The sequence below is a fragment of the Galeopterus variegatus genome, unplaced genomic scaffold, assembly GCF_000696425.1.
Source record: "Galeopterus variegatus unplaced genomic scaffold, G_variegatus-3.0.2 Scaffold1158, whole genome shotgun sequence".
Lineage (NCBI taxonomy): Eukaryota > Metazoa > Chordata > Mammalia > Dermoptera > Cynocephalidae > Galeopterus > Galeopterus variegatus.
In genome coordinates, this window is record NW_007727269.1 from 43,200 (window position 1) to 58,559 (window position 15,360).

The window sequence follows — 15,360 nt, forward strand, 5'->3', positions numbered from 1 at the left end:
TTTTTTTTTTTTTTTTTTTTTTTTTTTTTTTTTTTTTTTGTCTTTTTTGTCTTTTTTTCTGTGTCTGGCAACGGATCGCAACCCTCAGTGTCGCCCCCGTACCGGACCGGGGACCGGCAACGGGATCGCAAGCCTCGGCGTTGCTCCCGCGCCTCGCTCAGCCAGTGAGCGGGAACTGGTCTGCATATGGGATCCGAACCCTCGGACGGGAGCGCCGCCGCGCTTCCCAAGCGGCGCACTATCCAGTGCGCCACCGGGCCGGCCCTGATTTTCACATTTTGCAAGTGAAAGTTTCAATGGAAGAATATATAGCAACATTTCCTTATATACCCCAGTCATTTACTTATATACCCCCATTTGTTCTTGACATGGTCATATGTGTAATTTTGTATTTTAGCCACAGAAAGCACTTTTTAACACTTACTTTGTTTGCCTTTGTGAGTTACAAAACAGAAATAAATGAACGTCACCCTTTAGGACTACAGTATCTAAATGTAAGAATTCAGCTCATACAAATTAAGGGAGACATAGACAGTATAAAGTTACAGCTCATAAAATAGAAGCAGACCGTGTAGCAATAAATGAGACCTTAACAAATCTCATCTAACCTCATTTTACAGATGATGAAACTCAGGCTCACAGTGGTTTAATGCCTTCAAAAGGTCATGGAGTAGTTACTGGGCAAGCTAAACTTGAACACAGGTGGTTTGTTTTCTGGTGAATTCACAATGTTCAAGTTCTGGATGTTGCTGGACCTGTGGTCCTGTCTTTCTGGGTCCAGCGTCAGCCTCTTTATCCCCTACCATCTCCAGAAACTGGCTGTTTCTGGGCACATCCCTAGCAGGGAGGGAGTCCCCTCTGCATTATCTGTGTAGTTCCTATTGTTCCTAAGTGGCTGTGTAGCTTTTCAAGTATAAGCCTAATTTTTCTACTTGTACTTAAAATTATTTTAGATGAATAAGAAAAAACACTGTCTTTGTGAATTCTTTGACCCCTCATTTTTCTCATATTCAGAATGCTTTTAAAAGCTCCAAGATTAGAGGTTTCCTTTTACTGAGAAATTAACTGGTTTGGTTTCTTGGCCTTTGTTGTTAAAATTATCTATCTTGTTATAGATTTTTAATTTTCAAAAGACAAAACCCAACAGCAGTAAACACAACTCAAAGAACACTCCATCTTTGACTGTTTGTCACTGGGGCTTACTGCCTGCATACTTAGGCTCAGGATTATTTCAATAATCATTGGAATTTGTAATGTTGACCCTGAATCGTTTGGAAGAGGTTTAAAATGTCTTTTGAGCTCCAGGAGCACAGAGAAGCAGGATATGTTTTAAAAAGATAAGTATACTTTATCTATTACCTACCACTTAGCTGTGTTTAATTTTAACATACTACCTATTTTTCATATCTTTTTTAAAGAAATAAAATAATATAGGTAAGTTTGGAGCTCTCTTCTATCCCCTTTTCTTTCCCTGCTGTGAGTTGGATAATCGTCATTCCCATGAACTGTAGATACACACACACACACACACACATAGCAGTAGGAGTAATCTTGTGAAGTTTTTATATAAATGGCATTATACTGTATATATTTTCTGCCACTTAGTTATTTTTGACTCTGTTTTAGGATTTAATCTGTGTGATGGGTCAAATATGTCCCCCAAAAGTTCATGTATTAGAAACTTGATCTTAGGGGCCGGCCTGTGGCTCACTTGGGAGAGTGTGGTGCTGATAACACCAAGGCCATGGGTTCGGATCCCATATAGGGATGTCCGGTTCGCTCACTGGCCGAGCATGGTGCTGACAACACCAAGTCGAGGGCTAAGATCCCCTTACCAGTCATCTTTTTATAAAAATAAAAAAATTTTTAAAAAAGAAACTTGATCTTCATTGTAACAGTGTTAAGAGTATGGGAAATTCAATTATGGTATTTGAAAGATGGGGCCTTTAAGAGGTGATTAGATTATGAGGACTATGCCCTTGTGAATAGATTGATCCATTCATGGAGAAACGTAATGGGCATGGTTCTTATGGCTTTATAAGGAGAACAAGTGAGAAGATTGCTCAGCCCATTCTCTCCTTGTGATACTCTGTGTCACTGTAGAGTCACCACCAAGAATAAGGCCCTCACCAAATGTGGCCCCTGGACTGTGGACTTCCCAGCCTCCAAAATTGTAAGAAATAAATTTTGTTTCTTTATAAATTACTCAGTTTCAGGTATTCTGTTGTAAACAACAGAAATGGACTAATACAACCTATGTTGATAACCCCTGTTATTCATTTTAACTGTTATTTCATACTCTGTTGTCAAAATTACCTCAATTTATTTATTCATTCACCTATTGATGGACTTTTATGTTTTTCCACTTTTTTTTGATACTACACTGATGGAGTTTGGATGTGTTGTCCCCTTCAAAACTCATGTGGAAATTTGATCTCCAATGTGGCAGTGTTGGAAACTGATTGAGTCATGGGAGTGAATCCCTCATGAGTGGATTCATGCTCTCCCTGGGAGAGGAGGGATTAATGAGTGAGTTCTCGCTCTGTTAGTTCCCGCGAGAGCTCGTTGCTTAAAAAGACCCTGGCACCTTCCCGCTCTCTCTTGCTTCCTCTCGCCATGTGATCTGCTTGTACCTGCTGGCTGCTACTTTCCGCCACGAGTAGAAGCAGCCTGAGGCCCATGCCAGATGCAGCCATCCCAGAATCATAAGCCAAATAAAATTCTTTCCTTTATAAACTATCCAGTCTCAGGTAATTCTGTTATAGCAACACAAAACGGACTAATACATACACACAATACTACAGTGAACATTCTTATATATCTCTCCTTGTATAAGTATATAAATTGTTCTCTAAGTTGTACTCCTAAAGGTAGACCTAAAGGGTCATGAGGTTTTACACAACTTTACCTTTACTGTATATTGCCAAATTATGCTCCGAAGTGCTTCTACCAATTTCCCTTCTCACTAGCAGTGTCTGAGAGTTTCTGGAGTTCCAGGTACTTGCCCATGCTAGTTTCTGTCAGGTTCTTTTCTTTTTAAATTTTTGTTCATTTCATGAGTATGAAATTATATCTCATTGTGGTTTTAATTTGCATATCCTTACTTTGTAATGTGGTTGAACATAGTTGATGGTTATGGTTCATTTGGGTTGCTCCTCTGCGAATTTCCTTATCATAATTTATATTAATTGTTTGCCTTATAATTATTGATGTATTAGGAGTTTCTTCTATTTTCTGTACACTAATCCTTTGTCAGATAAGAGTTGCAAATATCTTCTCAATCTGTCACTTGTCTTTATAGTGTTTTTATTATACAGAAATTTTTAAGTTTAATAGAGAAAAATATATCTTCTTTTATGGGTTCGGCTTTTGCATCCTTAAGAAATTCTTCCTTACCATGGGGATCATAGATATTTACTTATAAAAATTATAAAGTTTTGCTTTTCATTTATTGTCAGTTCACTTAGAATTAATTTTTTATGGACCTACTTTTTCCTCCTGTAGATACCTGATTATACCAATACCACTTATTGAATGATCTGTCCTTTTCCCATTAGCAGTTGCCACGTCACCTCTGTCACGTACCAGATATTCCTATGTGCTGCTTGGGTCTGTTTCTAAGACTTTTGCTCTATTGGTCTATTTGTCTGTGCCTGTAGCAATACTGCCTTAATTTTGATGTCTGGTAGGGCGAGCCCTCCTTCCTTCCCCCATTCAGCATTGTTGGTATTCTTCAGCAATGTCCTGGCTATTCTTGGCCTTACATAAATTTTATAGGGAATTTAATTTAAAAAAAAATATATATATATATATATAATGAATATGGAAATTAAAGTTCTTTTTAAAAAACCCTGCTGGGATTTTGATTGAAATTGCATTGCATTTATGAATTAAATTGGATGTACCTAATTTCAAAATTAAAATGTTTGAGTGCTTAAAAGAATAAATTCCTAGTTTTTTGCAAAAATAATTTGTCAAGAACAGCCAAATCTCCGAGGGTCCTGAATAGTCAAGGTTTTATTATATTTACATAAAGAAAAGCACAGCATTAAAAATGTTCATTTATATATTAAGGTAATTCAGAAAATTAAATATTTAAGCATCTTTAGTTCTTCATTATGCTTGCTAATTTATTCATCAAGTATTTATTGATTGTTTTATGCAGTACATTCTGCTACAGAATATATAACAGTGCTTTGAAAATCCCTAACAGCTGGTGGTAGGGAAGTTTTCTGATTTGCTGAGTACATTATGAGTGTATTTCAAAAAGTTCTGGGAAAGTGGAGTTAAAAGATAATATGAATCTTTCCATGAACAGAGACCCTTTGTATATATGAAATAATTCAGACTTTTTAGGTGCACCTTAGTTGATACTGGAGCAAGATATTCCCCATGTTGTCTACATGTCATGTGTCAGATAGTCTGTGCTTTTAAGTTTTTGCTCAAAAAACTCACCTGTTGTTCTGTTCCATCTGACAGTCTGGATTAATTATTTGTAAAATTCGTTTTTGTCCTCTGCAGAGACTCACAGCCAATACCGGAAGCAAACAACGCAGTCGCCTTTCCGTTACCGCCCAGTACCTTTGTGATGTTCAGCACATCTTTACAATTCCAGGCCGAGCTTTTATCCCCAAACCAGAGGTAAGTTTCTGCTTTTGTTTAATATATCAGAATTAGGATTTTAGTTGTAATTTTTGTTCCTTGAGAAAAGAAATCAAATTTTTTTTGTGATTTCTGATAGAGACTTCTGACTAAAGCTACATCAAATATTATTTATTTAGGGCCGGCCCGGTGGCGCACTGCGCTAGTGCGCCGCTTGGGAAGCGCGGAGGTGCTCCCGCCGAGGGTTCGGATCCCACATACAGACCGGTTCCCGCTCACTGGCTGAGCGAGGCGCGGGGGCGACACCGAGGGTTGCGATCCCGTTGCCGGTCCCGGCCCGGTACGGGGGCAACACTGAGGGTTGCAATCCGTTGCCAGACACGGAAAAAAGACAAAAATATATATATATATATTATTTATTTATCGTGATTTTTTTTAACACTTTTTTTGGAGCCCTTATTTTGGTAGTGTTATTTGTGATAAATCGTCTGTGGAAAAATAGTTGGTTATTAAACTAGGCTTTGACTATTAAATGCTAGTTATATGAGTAAGTGCTAATTACAGAAACAGAGGTTCTCTGCCAAAAATAAAAATTCCAAAGCTGGTGTCTATTTTAGCAGAACCACTGCTTGGTGAGTTACTACTGTAGGACAGGTACTCTAGAAACTCCTCTTTCTTCACTGAGTGTACATCGAGCACCTACTGCTTGAACTGCCCTAGGCTGGGCATCAAAGGGGAGCAGCAGGATCCGAGCAGATATGGAGTCTGCCTGCAGGGCATTCACGTCCTGGTGAGGAATAGAAATATCTTCTTGATTACCAAAACTCTCAAATATAAAATCTTGCAAAGTTTCCCTCACTTTATTTGACCTTCGTAAATAAAAGTAGGTAGCATGAAAAAATTGTATTATTTGGTTTATAGATTTAGGTTAAGAATGGAGACCTCAACCAATAGTATTACATGTACTTGTATATCTTGACACATGACCTGCGAAGTCCCCACATTCTTTGCTACCACCTTAACACTTCCTCTGCCATTTTTGTCCACCACAGTGAGCTAAGCTTTTTAATGGGAATTCAGTCCATCTTCCACTTAACAGACTTAATTGTCAGCTTTTTCTAAATCATGCTCAGAGAACTCACTGTCAGTACCATCTCCCTTCAGCATCTGAAGACTCCAAAGACATTGTAAATGAGTTCTCCCGATATAATTAGATCCACCCTCCACACCGTCCACCGTCTCCTCCTTGCCATTTCCAGTCTGCATAGAATCGGCTGTTATTTTGTTGAAATGGCCCCTTTCCTGTGAGTTTGAAATATTCATTTATCTATTCAGGAAAAAAATATTCCAATGCTACATAAAAATTATTTGTTGAAGTATGTATAGAATATATAAAGTGAAGTTTTAGTATAGGACTGTAGGCTACATAGATGGCATATGAACCCATCACGATTAAGCAAGTGAGAGAATCATATAGGTGTCAAAGCAGTCCTATCATTAATTTACATTAAAATATTCTTTTTGTCAGAGTTCTTTTTAATATGGATTTTGTTTGGGAAATAATATTTTGACCACTCAAAAAGAATATATACTTTAAACAATCATTTAAACTGCTGCTAAAATGATTCCTTTCCTAACTCTTATATGAAATACCTGTGAGTACCTTTTCATTTTAACTGTTCCGTTATTAGCTAATAACATTGTTGCAGAAGAGAATGATGATCTACTAAAACAGGTATAAAATATTTTAGTCTCTACTTCTGGATGCACAGATGAAAATTATTTACTCACATAAAAGATATTCTTTCTACTTCTCAAGTTATTGATGTACAAAGAAATAGTCTTTCTTCCATTTCTCATTGCATTAGGAAATAATAAGCTTAATCAGCAAAGTGTTCAAAACAACAGGGTACAATGTTTCCTTTGCACCTATAGAAAATCCAATTTTTATTTTCTTGTTAAAATATTTGAATTATGTATCATAAGAAAATTTAGCTTATATTTTAAAAGCATTCCTATTCTTTAAAAATTATTTTCACATCCATTAACTAACTGAAAGAGCTCATTTATTAGAAAACGTTTTTGTTAACTTGAATCAAATTTGAGAAAAAAATTACAACTTTTTTTAATCCAAAGTAAGTTTTATCATCCAAAGGCTAATAAATGAGAGATTAAGTGGGATGGGGTAAATCTAAATTGTTGGTGAGATAAGTGAACTTAATCCGGAGAATCTTCTTGCTATAAACAGAAGAGGGGTGTTCTTGGGCATTTTATTCTTATCACTTAGCTTGTACTAAATAATTTAAAAATCCTAGAGGTTTTAGTTTGTTTGGTTTGGTTTTCCTTCAATCTGGTAACATTTACCAATTTCTTTTTTTTAGTCTTGCCTAATCTTAGTTTGCATGTAAAATTGTCAGCTCTTACAAATGTACATAGATAGTTTGCTAAAATGAAAAAAGAACCAGCAGTTCACAATAGGTGGGGACTTAGGATGGTTGGTTTTGGCAACAGCTAAATGGAGCTTTCACACCAAGTGGCTTTAAAACAGAAGTAGGTTACTCTGGTGTTGCCGACCAGATAGCAAAAGTAGGTGACATTCTTGGTTAACACCAGGGCAAGGTTTTTTTTTATACTTGGCAGTTTAGTTCTTTTATAAAAATCCAATTCAGGAGATGTATCAACAAGTTATCTTAAAAAGGAAAAAAAAGAAAGCTGTCAATGAATTGCCTTAATGTAATCGGAACCTCAATTATAAACCTTCAAATAAACATGAAAACAATAATGGAAAAATAAATCTTAAGATATAAGATATAATAGTATATCGTTGTCATTTTAAACTGCCTTTTAGTTTTGAAAGTATTTTACACTCTTTGTAGAGAAAGTTAAACATAATTCTGATTTTTTAAATCTAAAATAAAGACCCAGCAGGCACCCCAAGGCTTTGTTCCACAAGCATTACGCAGTTGTTTACACATAATCCTTCAGGTGGTATGCTAAATTGTTCTCTAGCTGTGTGGTGGAGACATGCCGCTGCTTGGGTGGGTAGAGCCAAGCTTCTGGACTCTTTTTTATACAGGAAGCACAGAAAATCATGCCAGAGATAAACAGCAGCATTGCTGAAATGAATCCAATATAGATAGCCCCTCCAGGTTCGTGTTTGTTGCTTTCTGGAACAGTCAGATCCAGGAAGTTTGCTATGATCTCCTTTGTGTACCACACTGTTGGTATTAAACCAGAGACCCCTGCAGACATGAAACAGACTCCTCCAGCAACAGAAGCATGAGTCTTGGTTTCTCTGTCCCCTCCTAAGCGAGTGCATTTCATTCCTACTGTGGAAGTGCAGATCCCCAGAGCAGACAGAACACATGACAAGACCATGGTGGCCCTCGCAGCCTGCACATGGATGGGGAGGGACAGAATGGAGGATTTCGGGGAGCAGCTGAACAGCCCGGTGCTGTACCATGTGCAGTCCATCCATAGCCCGTGCAGCTGCACGATGGCTGTGATGATGTTGGAGCCCGCCTGCACATTCACTTTCCAATTGGGTAGCAGCGTGGCTGTGAGCACTCCAGAAACCCCAGACAAGGCCAGGATGAAAGCAAGGAACTGGAGACCTGCTGAGGCCATGATGTCACTGTTACCTCTGTGCCCCAAGAAAATCCTGATGCCTAATTATGATGGCTCTCAGTCAGAATCGTAGCTGTTTCTATGCAGTGGAATACCAAATGACGAAGGCTAGGGAAAGAAGACAAAACCAGGATTGAGGGAAAGAGAAAATGAGTACACAAAAAGGCTTCCCTTTAGCATAGGAGCCGAGGCCACACATGAACACTTCCCCTGCCCCCCAGTAGAGGGGAACGCTGCAGCCCGGGCGGTAGGTGGCACCAGGCCTCGGAGACGGACATGCCCCTGCTGCTAGGGGGTGAGTGGTGCTTGGTACATGGCATAAAGAAAGGAGCTGCCCACTTCATCTTTCTAAAACTCAAAATATGCTGAAGCTGTCTATAAAGTGGGGTACGTACCTTGTTAGGAGATGGAGACTTTTCAAATTCTAGCTGTAGGATCTGATAAGGAATTTTAATAGCATTGTAGGCTTTTTAAAATGATCTTGTTTTTAATGAAACTACTCCATAGGTAACAAGGAAAAAATAGCTTAAACCTACCTCTTAAAAATGATTTATAATATATATTAGAAAAGTATTAATATTTAAGAAATGGTTTTAATAAACAAGTCTTTATTAAGCACCCATCATGTGCCAGGCATGTGACCTGGGTGCGTTATTTAAGGAGGAAGGAGAGTGGTGGGAAGAAGTTGAAGTCCCTGGCCTGATTAGCCCTTATGTCTAGTTAATAGCCATTCGCAAAATCCTTACCTATGTTAGCTCTTGTTTTACTTACGGTACCTGGTACTCAAGACTACATCAACTAAGCCACTGTCTTTTGCTTATGAGAATATGAGAGACCCTTTCTAGTTGGGACCAAAATCATTCCCTGACCCAAACGAAGCAGTCTCCTTCAAAGCCAGATATTCTTTATTTTTAGGAGAGAAAAGATAGCACCTGTCTTTTTGTGGCTTAGCTGTGTTTTAAGAAACAAAAAGACTTCCTATTCCATCTTCCTATTCCTGTTTCATCATCTGCTTCATCTGTCACCACTTACTTCCTTCTTTGAGAAAAATATAATGATTGCTGAAATACTGCAGTACTGGCTTTTTTATATTTCTGAATTAATTTTGGATGATATGCTAGAGAAGCTCTGTCATGATTCATACATATTTTACAAAAGGCAGTGTGGGCTCTTGCATCCAAAACACATGGGTGAGTTCTTAGCTTTATATAACCTATCTGTGCCTAGTCTCCTCTTCTGGAAAATGGGGAGGCCTGTAGTACCTGTACCATGGGGTTACAGAAGTTAATACATTTTAAATGCGTAGAGTGATATCTAACCCACAGAAGTACTTGATATCGTATAATTAATTGACTTAGTATTCTTATCATGTAACAACTGATGTTTAAAGATATTTGGATCTTTTTCTTTTTTCTGTTTTTCTTCTTCCTTAGGCTGATACAATTTATTTTCATAGATCTTGTAGCTAAAAGAAATTTCAGGTATAATCTCGAGCATCATTATTTTTTCAGATTAGGATATTCAGACAGGAAATCACCGTGTGCCACACAGTCTGCAGCAGCTGATCTACAGTATCCAGATGTCTCTCGTCGCCTCCTACCTCATTTTATCCTGCATCTGCTCCCCCCTTTACCACAGCACTGCCTGCTGAAATCCTCCTCCCCCTGTGTGTTTCTCATGGGAAGTGGGGGAAATGCTCATCTGCAGGCAAAAAGCACCATTGACTATCTGCTTCACCCATTACCTTTCCCCCAGGAAGAAAAAGGACTAATACATAAGGTACTCTTTGGGCAAATGGTTTAGTTTTAGGTGGCTCACCTAGAAGGGTGATGTCTAGCTTTTGCTGAATATCTGAAGTCATACTAATCCATGCCTATGTTAAAGTACAAACTTTCCATTAGTTATAAACGCTGATTCCCTAAGATGTTAGGTCCTGGACTGTCTGGATTGCGTTGTTCTATTTTTGTTCATAGTCTTAAAATGTAAATCCTACAGTTTTAGAAGATTTCCCTAGGATTTTAAGTTCTTAAGAGTCAGACTTATCTGTAAACATCAGTGTGCGTAAGGATTTGCCTGCTAGATCATACATCATTTCTTTTCTGTTTTCCAAATTTTTTTTTACATCTGAGGCCAAAATAGAACAAAAGTTTGTTTCTAGAAAAAAGATTAAGCACATGTTTACAGTTTTATAATAGCTGTTTTCAAGTTTGGATGTAGGTTTGAGGCTCCAGCCAGCTTGCTAAATTACTGCCTCCCTGAGCGCTTTCATCTTAGGGTTCTTCAAGAGTGGGACTGGTGTTAGCATTCACTAAGGGTATCTGCTTTTTCCTTCTCTCTCTCTCTCTCTCTCTCTCTTTCTTTCTAGTTTGGTTGGTTGATTAATCTTTATTTGTTGATCAGTTTATGCTCAGCTTACCTAATATAGCCCTTTTCTTCCCATTAGCCAATACATTTTATAAACTTTAGTGTAATTCAAACCTGCAGACAGCTTGTTCATCATAATTAACAGCACTGGCAGTGATAAATTACGGACAGCCCAGATCAGCGTAAACAATAAGACATCTCACTTAGTTAGCATAGCACTTACTTGCTGTTGAATATTGGACTTCAAATGCTTCCTTCTGCGTAGAGAACTTATGTAGAAAGCATTTATTCTTCAAAATGAAAGCCACTGTTGCGTTCCTTTTATACAAATATACTGGCATTTTCGCTATATTGCTGCTATGAGGTATTTTTCCCCCTCTCCAGCCACAAGCATAATATAGTTTGTGGCCTTTTCTCTCAAATTTCTATCTCGTAGGGAATAAAGGCATACTTTGTCCGGTGGTTCTGGTGGTGGCAGCAGTGGTAGTGAGAGAAATATTGGGAAAGTAAGCAAAAGCAGTGGGTTTGCGTGGAAAAACTTAGTTTTATGTACAGAACTCTCTCACGGCTCCAAAACACATCACACATAGAACCTAAGAAGGTTCAGTTTATGAACTGAAGGTCTATAGTAGCTTTCATTAAAATGTAAAGTCAGTTTTCTATACAAGATTTATTTATACTAGAAATAATATTTTAAAGCAGATTTACAACTTAAAATTCAAATGAAATAACCCTTGAAGATCTGTCCTTAAGTCTGTAAGCATTCGAGAAGCTTCTCGTTTTCCATACCTTTTGTCCGTAGCCTTCACTGTCTTAAGTCCCTTCCGTCAGTCGTCCTCAGATTAACCTCAGTTAGGTGTGATGTAGAGAGACCTCACACAGGAGGCTCATTTCAGAGATTCTGAATGTTTTTCATAAAGCTTCAACAAGTTAACTCGAAAATAGCAAATAAAGAGCAACATAGAAGTCTGAGAGGTGAAAAGTGCTGACGATGCAAGCAGATAAATACCAGGTTCTCCATCTCATTTTTTGAGCTGTGGGAGAATTAAGAAAGGAGAGGCGGGGAAGGGAGGGAGTTGTTACAGCAGGATTTGTCGAAACCTGAAAGCTAAAAATGCCTTTGTGTCGCTGAGTACAGAGGAAGAATTATCTGGGTGCTCACAAAAAGGCTTTCTTTTCTCTTAATGTTATGTTTAGTCACATAATTATAATTTATTTTTCAGTTTTTATCTATGTTGGAAGATATAGTTTATTATTTCAGGTCCTCAGTTAAATAGAAAAGTATAGTATGAAATATTTTTAACTAGGTTGTGCTTTGCAAATGATAGTTGAGACCGTCTTTTTATTCTGATGCTTGTTGACTGCCTGAAACCAAGATTCACAAATTTGTTAACTTTCAAAATAACCATTCAGAAGAAAAAAATTTTTAAATATATGTTTTTAGTAAAAGAAAAAAAGAAAGGCCAGCCACAGCTTTTGACTAGAATCTTATCAGTAAACCTGCAAGTATTTTTTTTGCGATACCCTGAATTTTCTTGTTATTCCTTCTACTAACAAAGATTTTTGGAGTACACCTATATAAAAAGGCCAGCCACAGCTTTTGACTAGAATCTTATCAGTAAACCTGCAAGTATTTTTTTTGCAATACCCTGAATTTTCTTGTTATTCCTTCTACTAACAAAGATTTTTGGAGTACACCTATATAAATTAAAGACTTAAGAACATGTTGTGAAGAAAGTCCTCCAAAATGATGTAATGAGACCTATCAGGTAAAACCGTGGTCAGATATTGAGGTTCTAGACCATGAGTAAGGGGGCAGATATATTTCACCACCATCCTTTTGGGTTTTCATTTTTTTCACTTGGTAATTTTAATTCTGCAAGCTATAAATTCATACCCATTTTACAGAAAGAAGATAATTTTATGATTAGATTTTATGATCTGGATTTTTCTAGATTTTTTTATAAGTTAGAAATCTAATATCTGTAGATTTGCTTTTTAGCCATAGTATTTTAATTTTGACCTACAGACTTTTTTATTTTATGGAAATATATAAACAGTTCTATGTATAAATACTGGATGAAGTAGAGTTGAATTGCAGATGCTGATAGTAATAGCATTGTTATTATTGCTGTATCAGAAGAAACCCCTCTAGATCCCTTCAGCATCCTGGCTTATTTTGCTCCTTGCTATGGCTGGCCATGCAGACACACCTTTGCTGAGGCTGACCGATGACATGTGGAGGGATCAACCCGCCCCCAACTCTGACCTCCAGCATAATGAAGCTCACAAAAGGATAGATAGGTTAAGCATGCTTTCATCTACACTTGTCTCTTTAAAACATTTTTGATTATTCTTCTGTCTCGATCAGAACAGTTATCCTATAAAATATTAGTTGCTTGCTTTAGAAGAGAAAACTTCTGAAATGGAAGTCACGTTCTTTCATTAACTATAGACCTTTAATTAAGGCAGGATTTCTTACATAAAAAAAGGAGCTGGGAATATAAAGGTGTATATAGAAACGTAACTCATCAACATTATTATCTGCTTCTGATGTGGACATTACAGGGAATTAAATCTTTTAAGTTCATAGACTTCTCTAGATGACCACTTAGTTTAAATCTCTTGCCCTTCCCTCTCCCCTGAGCTCCCAACTTGTGTTTCTATCTGCCGAGCTGGCATCACTGATAGACACCTCAGACCTGTCCTGGCACAGGACTGAACTCCTGACCAGCTCCAAACCCATTCTCTCCCAGTTCCCCATGTCCATTAATGGCAAACCCGTCCTTTCATTTGGCAGGCCCCAGGTCTTAAAAGTTGTCCTTTATTCCGTACCCAACTTCCATTCAATCAGCAAATCGTTTTGCGTCTAACTTCAGAGTGGGCCAAGGACCAGCCCCCTCTGAGTCCCTCTACTGCCACCACTGAGCCTCCAGACCTCACGAGGGCAGGCACTTCTGTCTGTCTTATTCATTGCTGATTCCTCTGTGCCAGGAGCAGTGCCTGGCACATAGTAGAGGTACAGTGAATTTTCAATACATGAATTTAGAAACTGGTTTTGAGTATATAAAGTAATGTTAATTAAACTGTAAATTATACTTGAATGATTAAAAATACAATTTTGTCTTTTCTAAACAGGACTAGAATTTTAACTAATTTTGCAACTGTAGTTTTGTCATCTGGGTTAATCATCGTATCTGCCATTTATGAACTGCTTTCTGTGTGCTGGGTACTATTTAAGAAGCTGTAGTGTTATGAAAACAAACCTGTGAGGTAAGAGCAATCCTCATTTTACAGATAAGAAAACTAAGATACAGAGAAGTTAAGTAACTTTTGCCTAAGGTCGTTAAATGAGTAGGTTGTGGGAATGGGATTAAGGCCCAGAATATTGTGATTTTTGAAGCCCTTATATACCACATAACACTACCCACCTCCACTTAGGAAATAGAGTATTTCTGAGTTTCATTGTAATGAGTCATTTCTTTCTGTGTAGTCTTTATAAGCTGCGGAAACAGATTAGCCCCAAAAGCTCTGTGGCTTCACATGTAAACGTTTACTTCTCTCTCATGCAAAGTCCAATCTGGGTCGAGCAACTCTGCAGTCTTGACTTAGCAGTCCATCTGTTTTCTTCTTTAACATTTTTTCATTAGCCTATTTTTAAGAAAAAGTCGCATGTGATTCCCTTAATGTGTTGTGGTCCTTAGTGATGCTAATCCAGAGATTCACACAGCTTTCCTTTTCTCTCTCAAACAATCAGCGATTTAACTAGTATTTTAGAAATACCAGTATCATACCTTTGTCTAGAACTTAACAGTCTATAAAGCCTGTCTGTTTTCCCTTTCTCTTCTCTCACTTGATCCCAGGAACAACATGTGAGAGAGACACTGTCATCTCTCCCCTGTGGAACCTGAGGGTCACTGCAGCCACATGCGACACTTGCATTTCCTTTAACACAGACTCGGAGACACCACTAGAGGCAGTGTGAGCCGTGGGGAGCGTGTTCAAGGTGGGGTTTGTGGTCTACGCAGAGCACTTCGGCTGTGGTGTGGAGGATCAAGGAGATAGATCATGGTTGGAGACAGAAAGACTCTTTGGGAGGCTGTTGTAATGGGAGAGATAGAACTACTCAAGTGGCCATTATAGGGATACTGCGCCCAAACCAGATTCAAGATAAAGGGTGTTCTTGAACTCTGGAAATATAATTGAGTATACATAATGCAGTCAAGGGCATACTCAATCTATTTAAAAAACCTCAAAATGATATTATCTTTATTTCCAGTCTATATTGACATTCTGTATTTTGAAAATAAATTTATAGAAGGGGCTTTGGGCTTGTATCTGTTAGAGTACTTTCAAGGGTCAGGTAACAGAAAATCTGACTAACAGTAGATTAAGCTATAAGGACACGTACTGTTTGGAGGTCAGCAGTCCAAGGCTGGTTCTGCAGTTTCAAACTCATGGTTTCCAGCTCATTCTGCCTTTCTGTTCCCTCACACAGCTCTCGGCTTTTCTTGGCTGCAGGGCGGCTGCCAGAGCCCCAGCATCAGATGCACATTCTTGGAGAAAGGAAGAGGGAAGAGGGCCTGACTGAACCGTAGATCAGGAGGCAAAGTATTCTTTCAGAAATCTCTTCCTCCATCTCCCTGACCTCTGGACTTTGCTTCAATGTCTTATTTTCCAGAACTGGCCTATTCGGAGAGGCTGGGAAGGTGTATGTCTGGCTTTTCAGCCTCTATTTATCGCAGGGATTCGTGCAGGCTCGGGGGG

General features: G+C 38.2%; 2 protein-coding genes across 2 annotated transcripts in view; one reads left to right on the plus strand and one right to left on the minus strand.

The window, feature by feature from the left end:
* The window catches only part of TFB1M (transcription factor B1, mitochondrial), a 51,178-nt gene that overhangs the window by 24,991 nt on the left and 10,827 nt on the right, over window positions 1–15,360 (plus strand). Inside the window, exon 5 of the mRNA XM_008575225.1 lies at window positions 4,522–4,641. Coding sequence (XP_008573447.1) covers window positions 4,522–4,641 — 120 coding nt within the window. The remainder of the gene's footprint in view (window positions 1–4,521; window positions 4,642–15,360) is intronic.
* CLDN20 (claudin 20) lies at window positions 7,411–8,330 on the minus strand. Its single transcript, XM_008575223.1, has one exon. The coding sequence runs from the start codon at window positions 8,227–8,229 to the stop codon at window positions 7,570–7,572; it is 660 nt and encodes a 219-aa protein (XP_008573445.1). The 5' UTR covers window positions 8,230–8,330; the 3' UTR covers window positions 7,411–7,569.

Bases quoted from the DNA above. Each gene is read 5' to 3' on its own strand.
- CLDN20 (XM_008575223.1), bottom strand. From the start codon at position 8,229: ATGGCCTCAGCAGGTCTCCAGTTCCTTGCTTTCATCCTGGCCTTGTCT.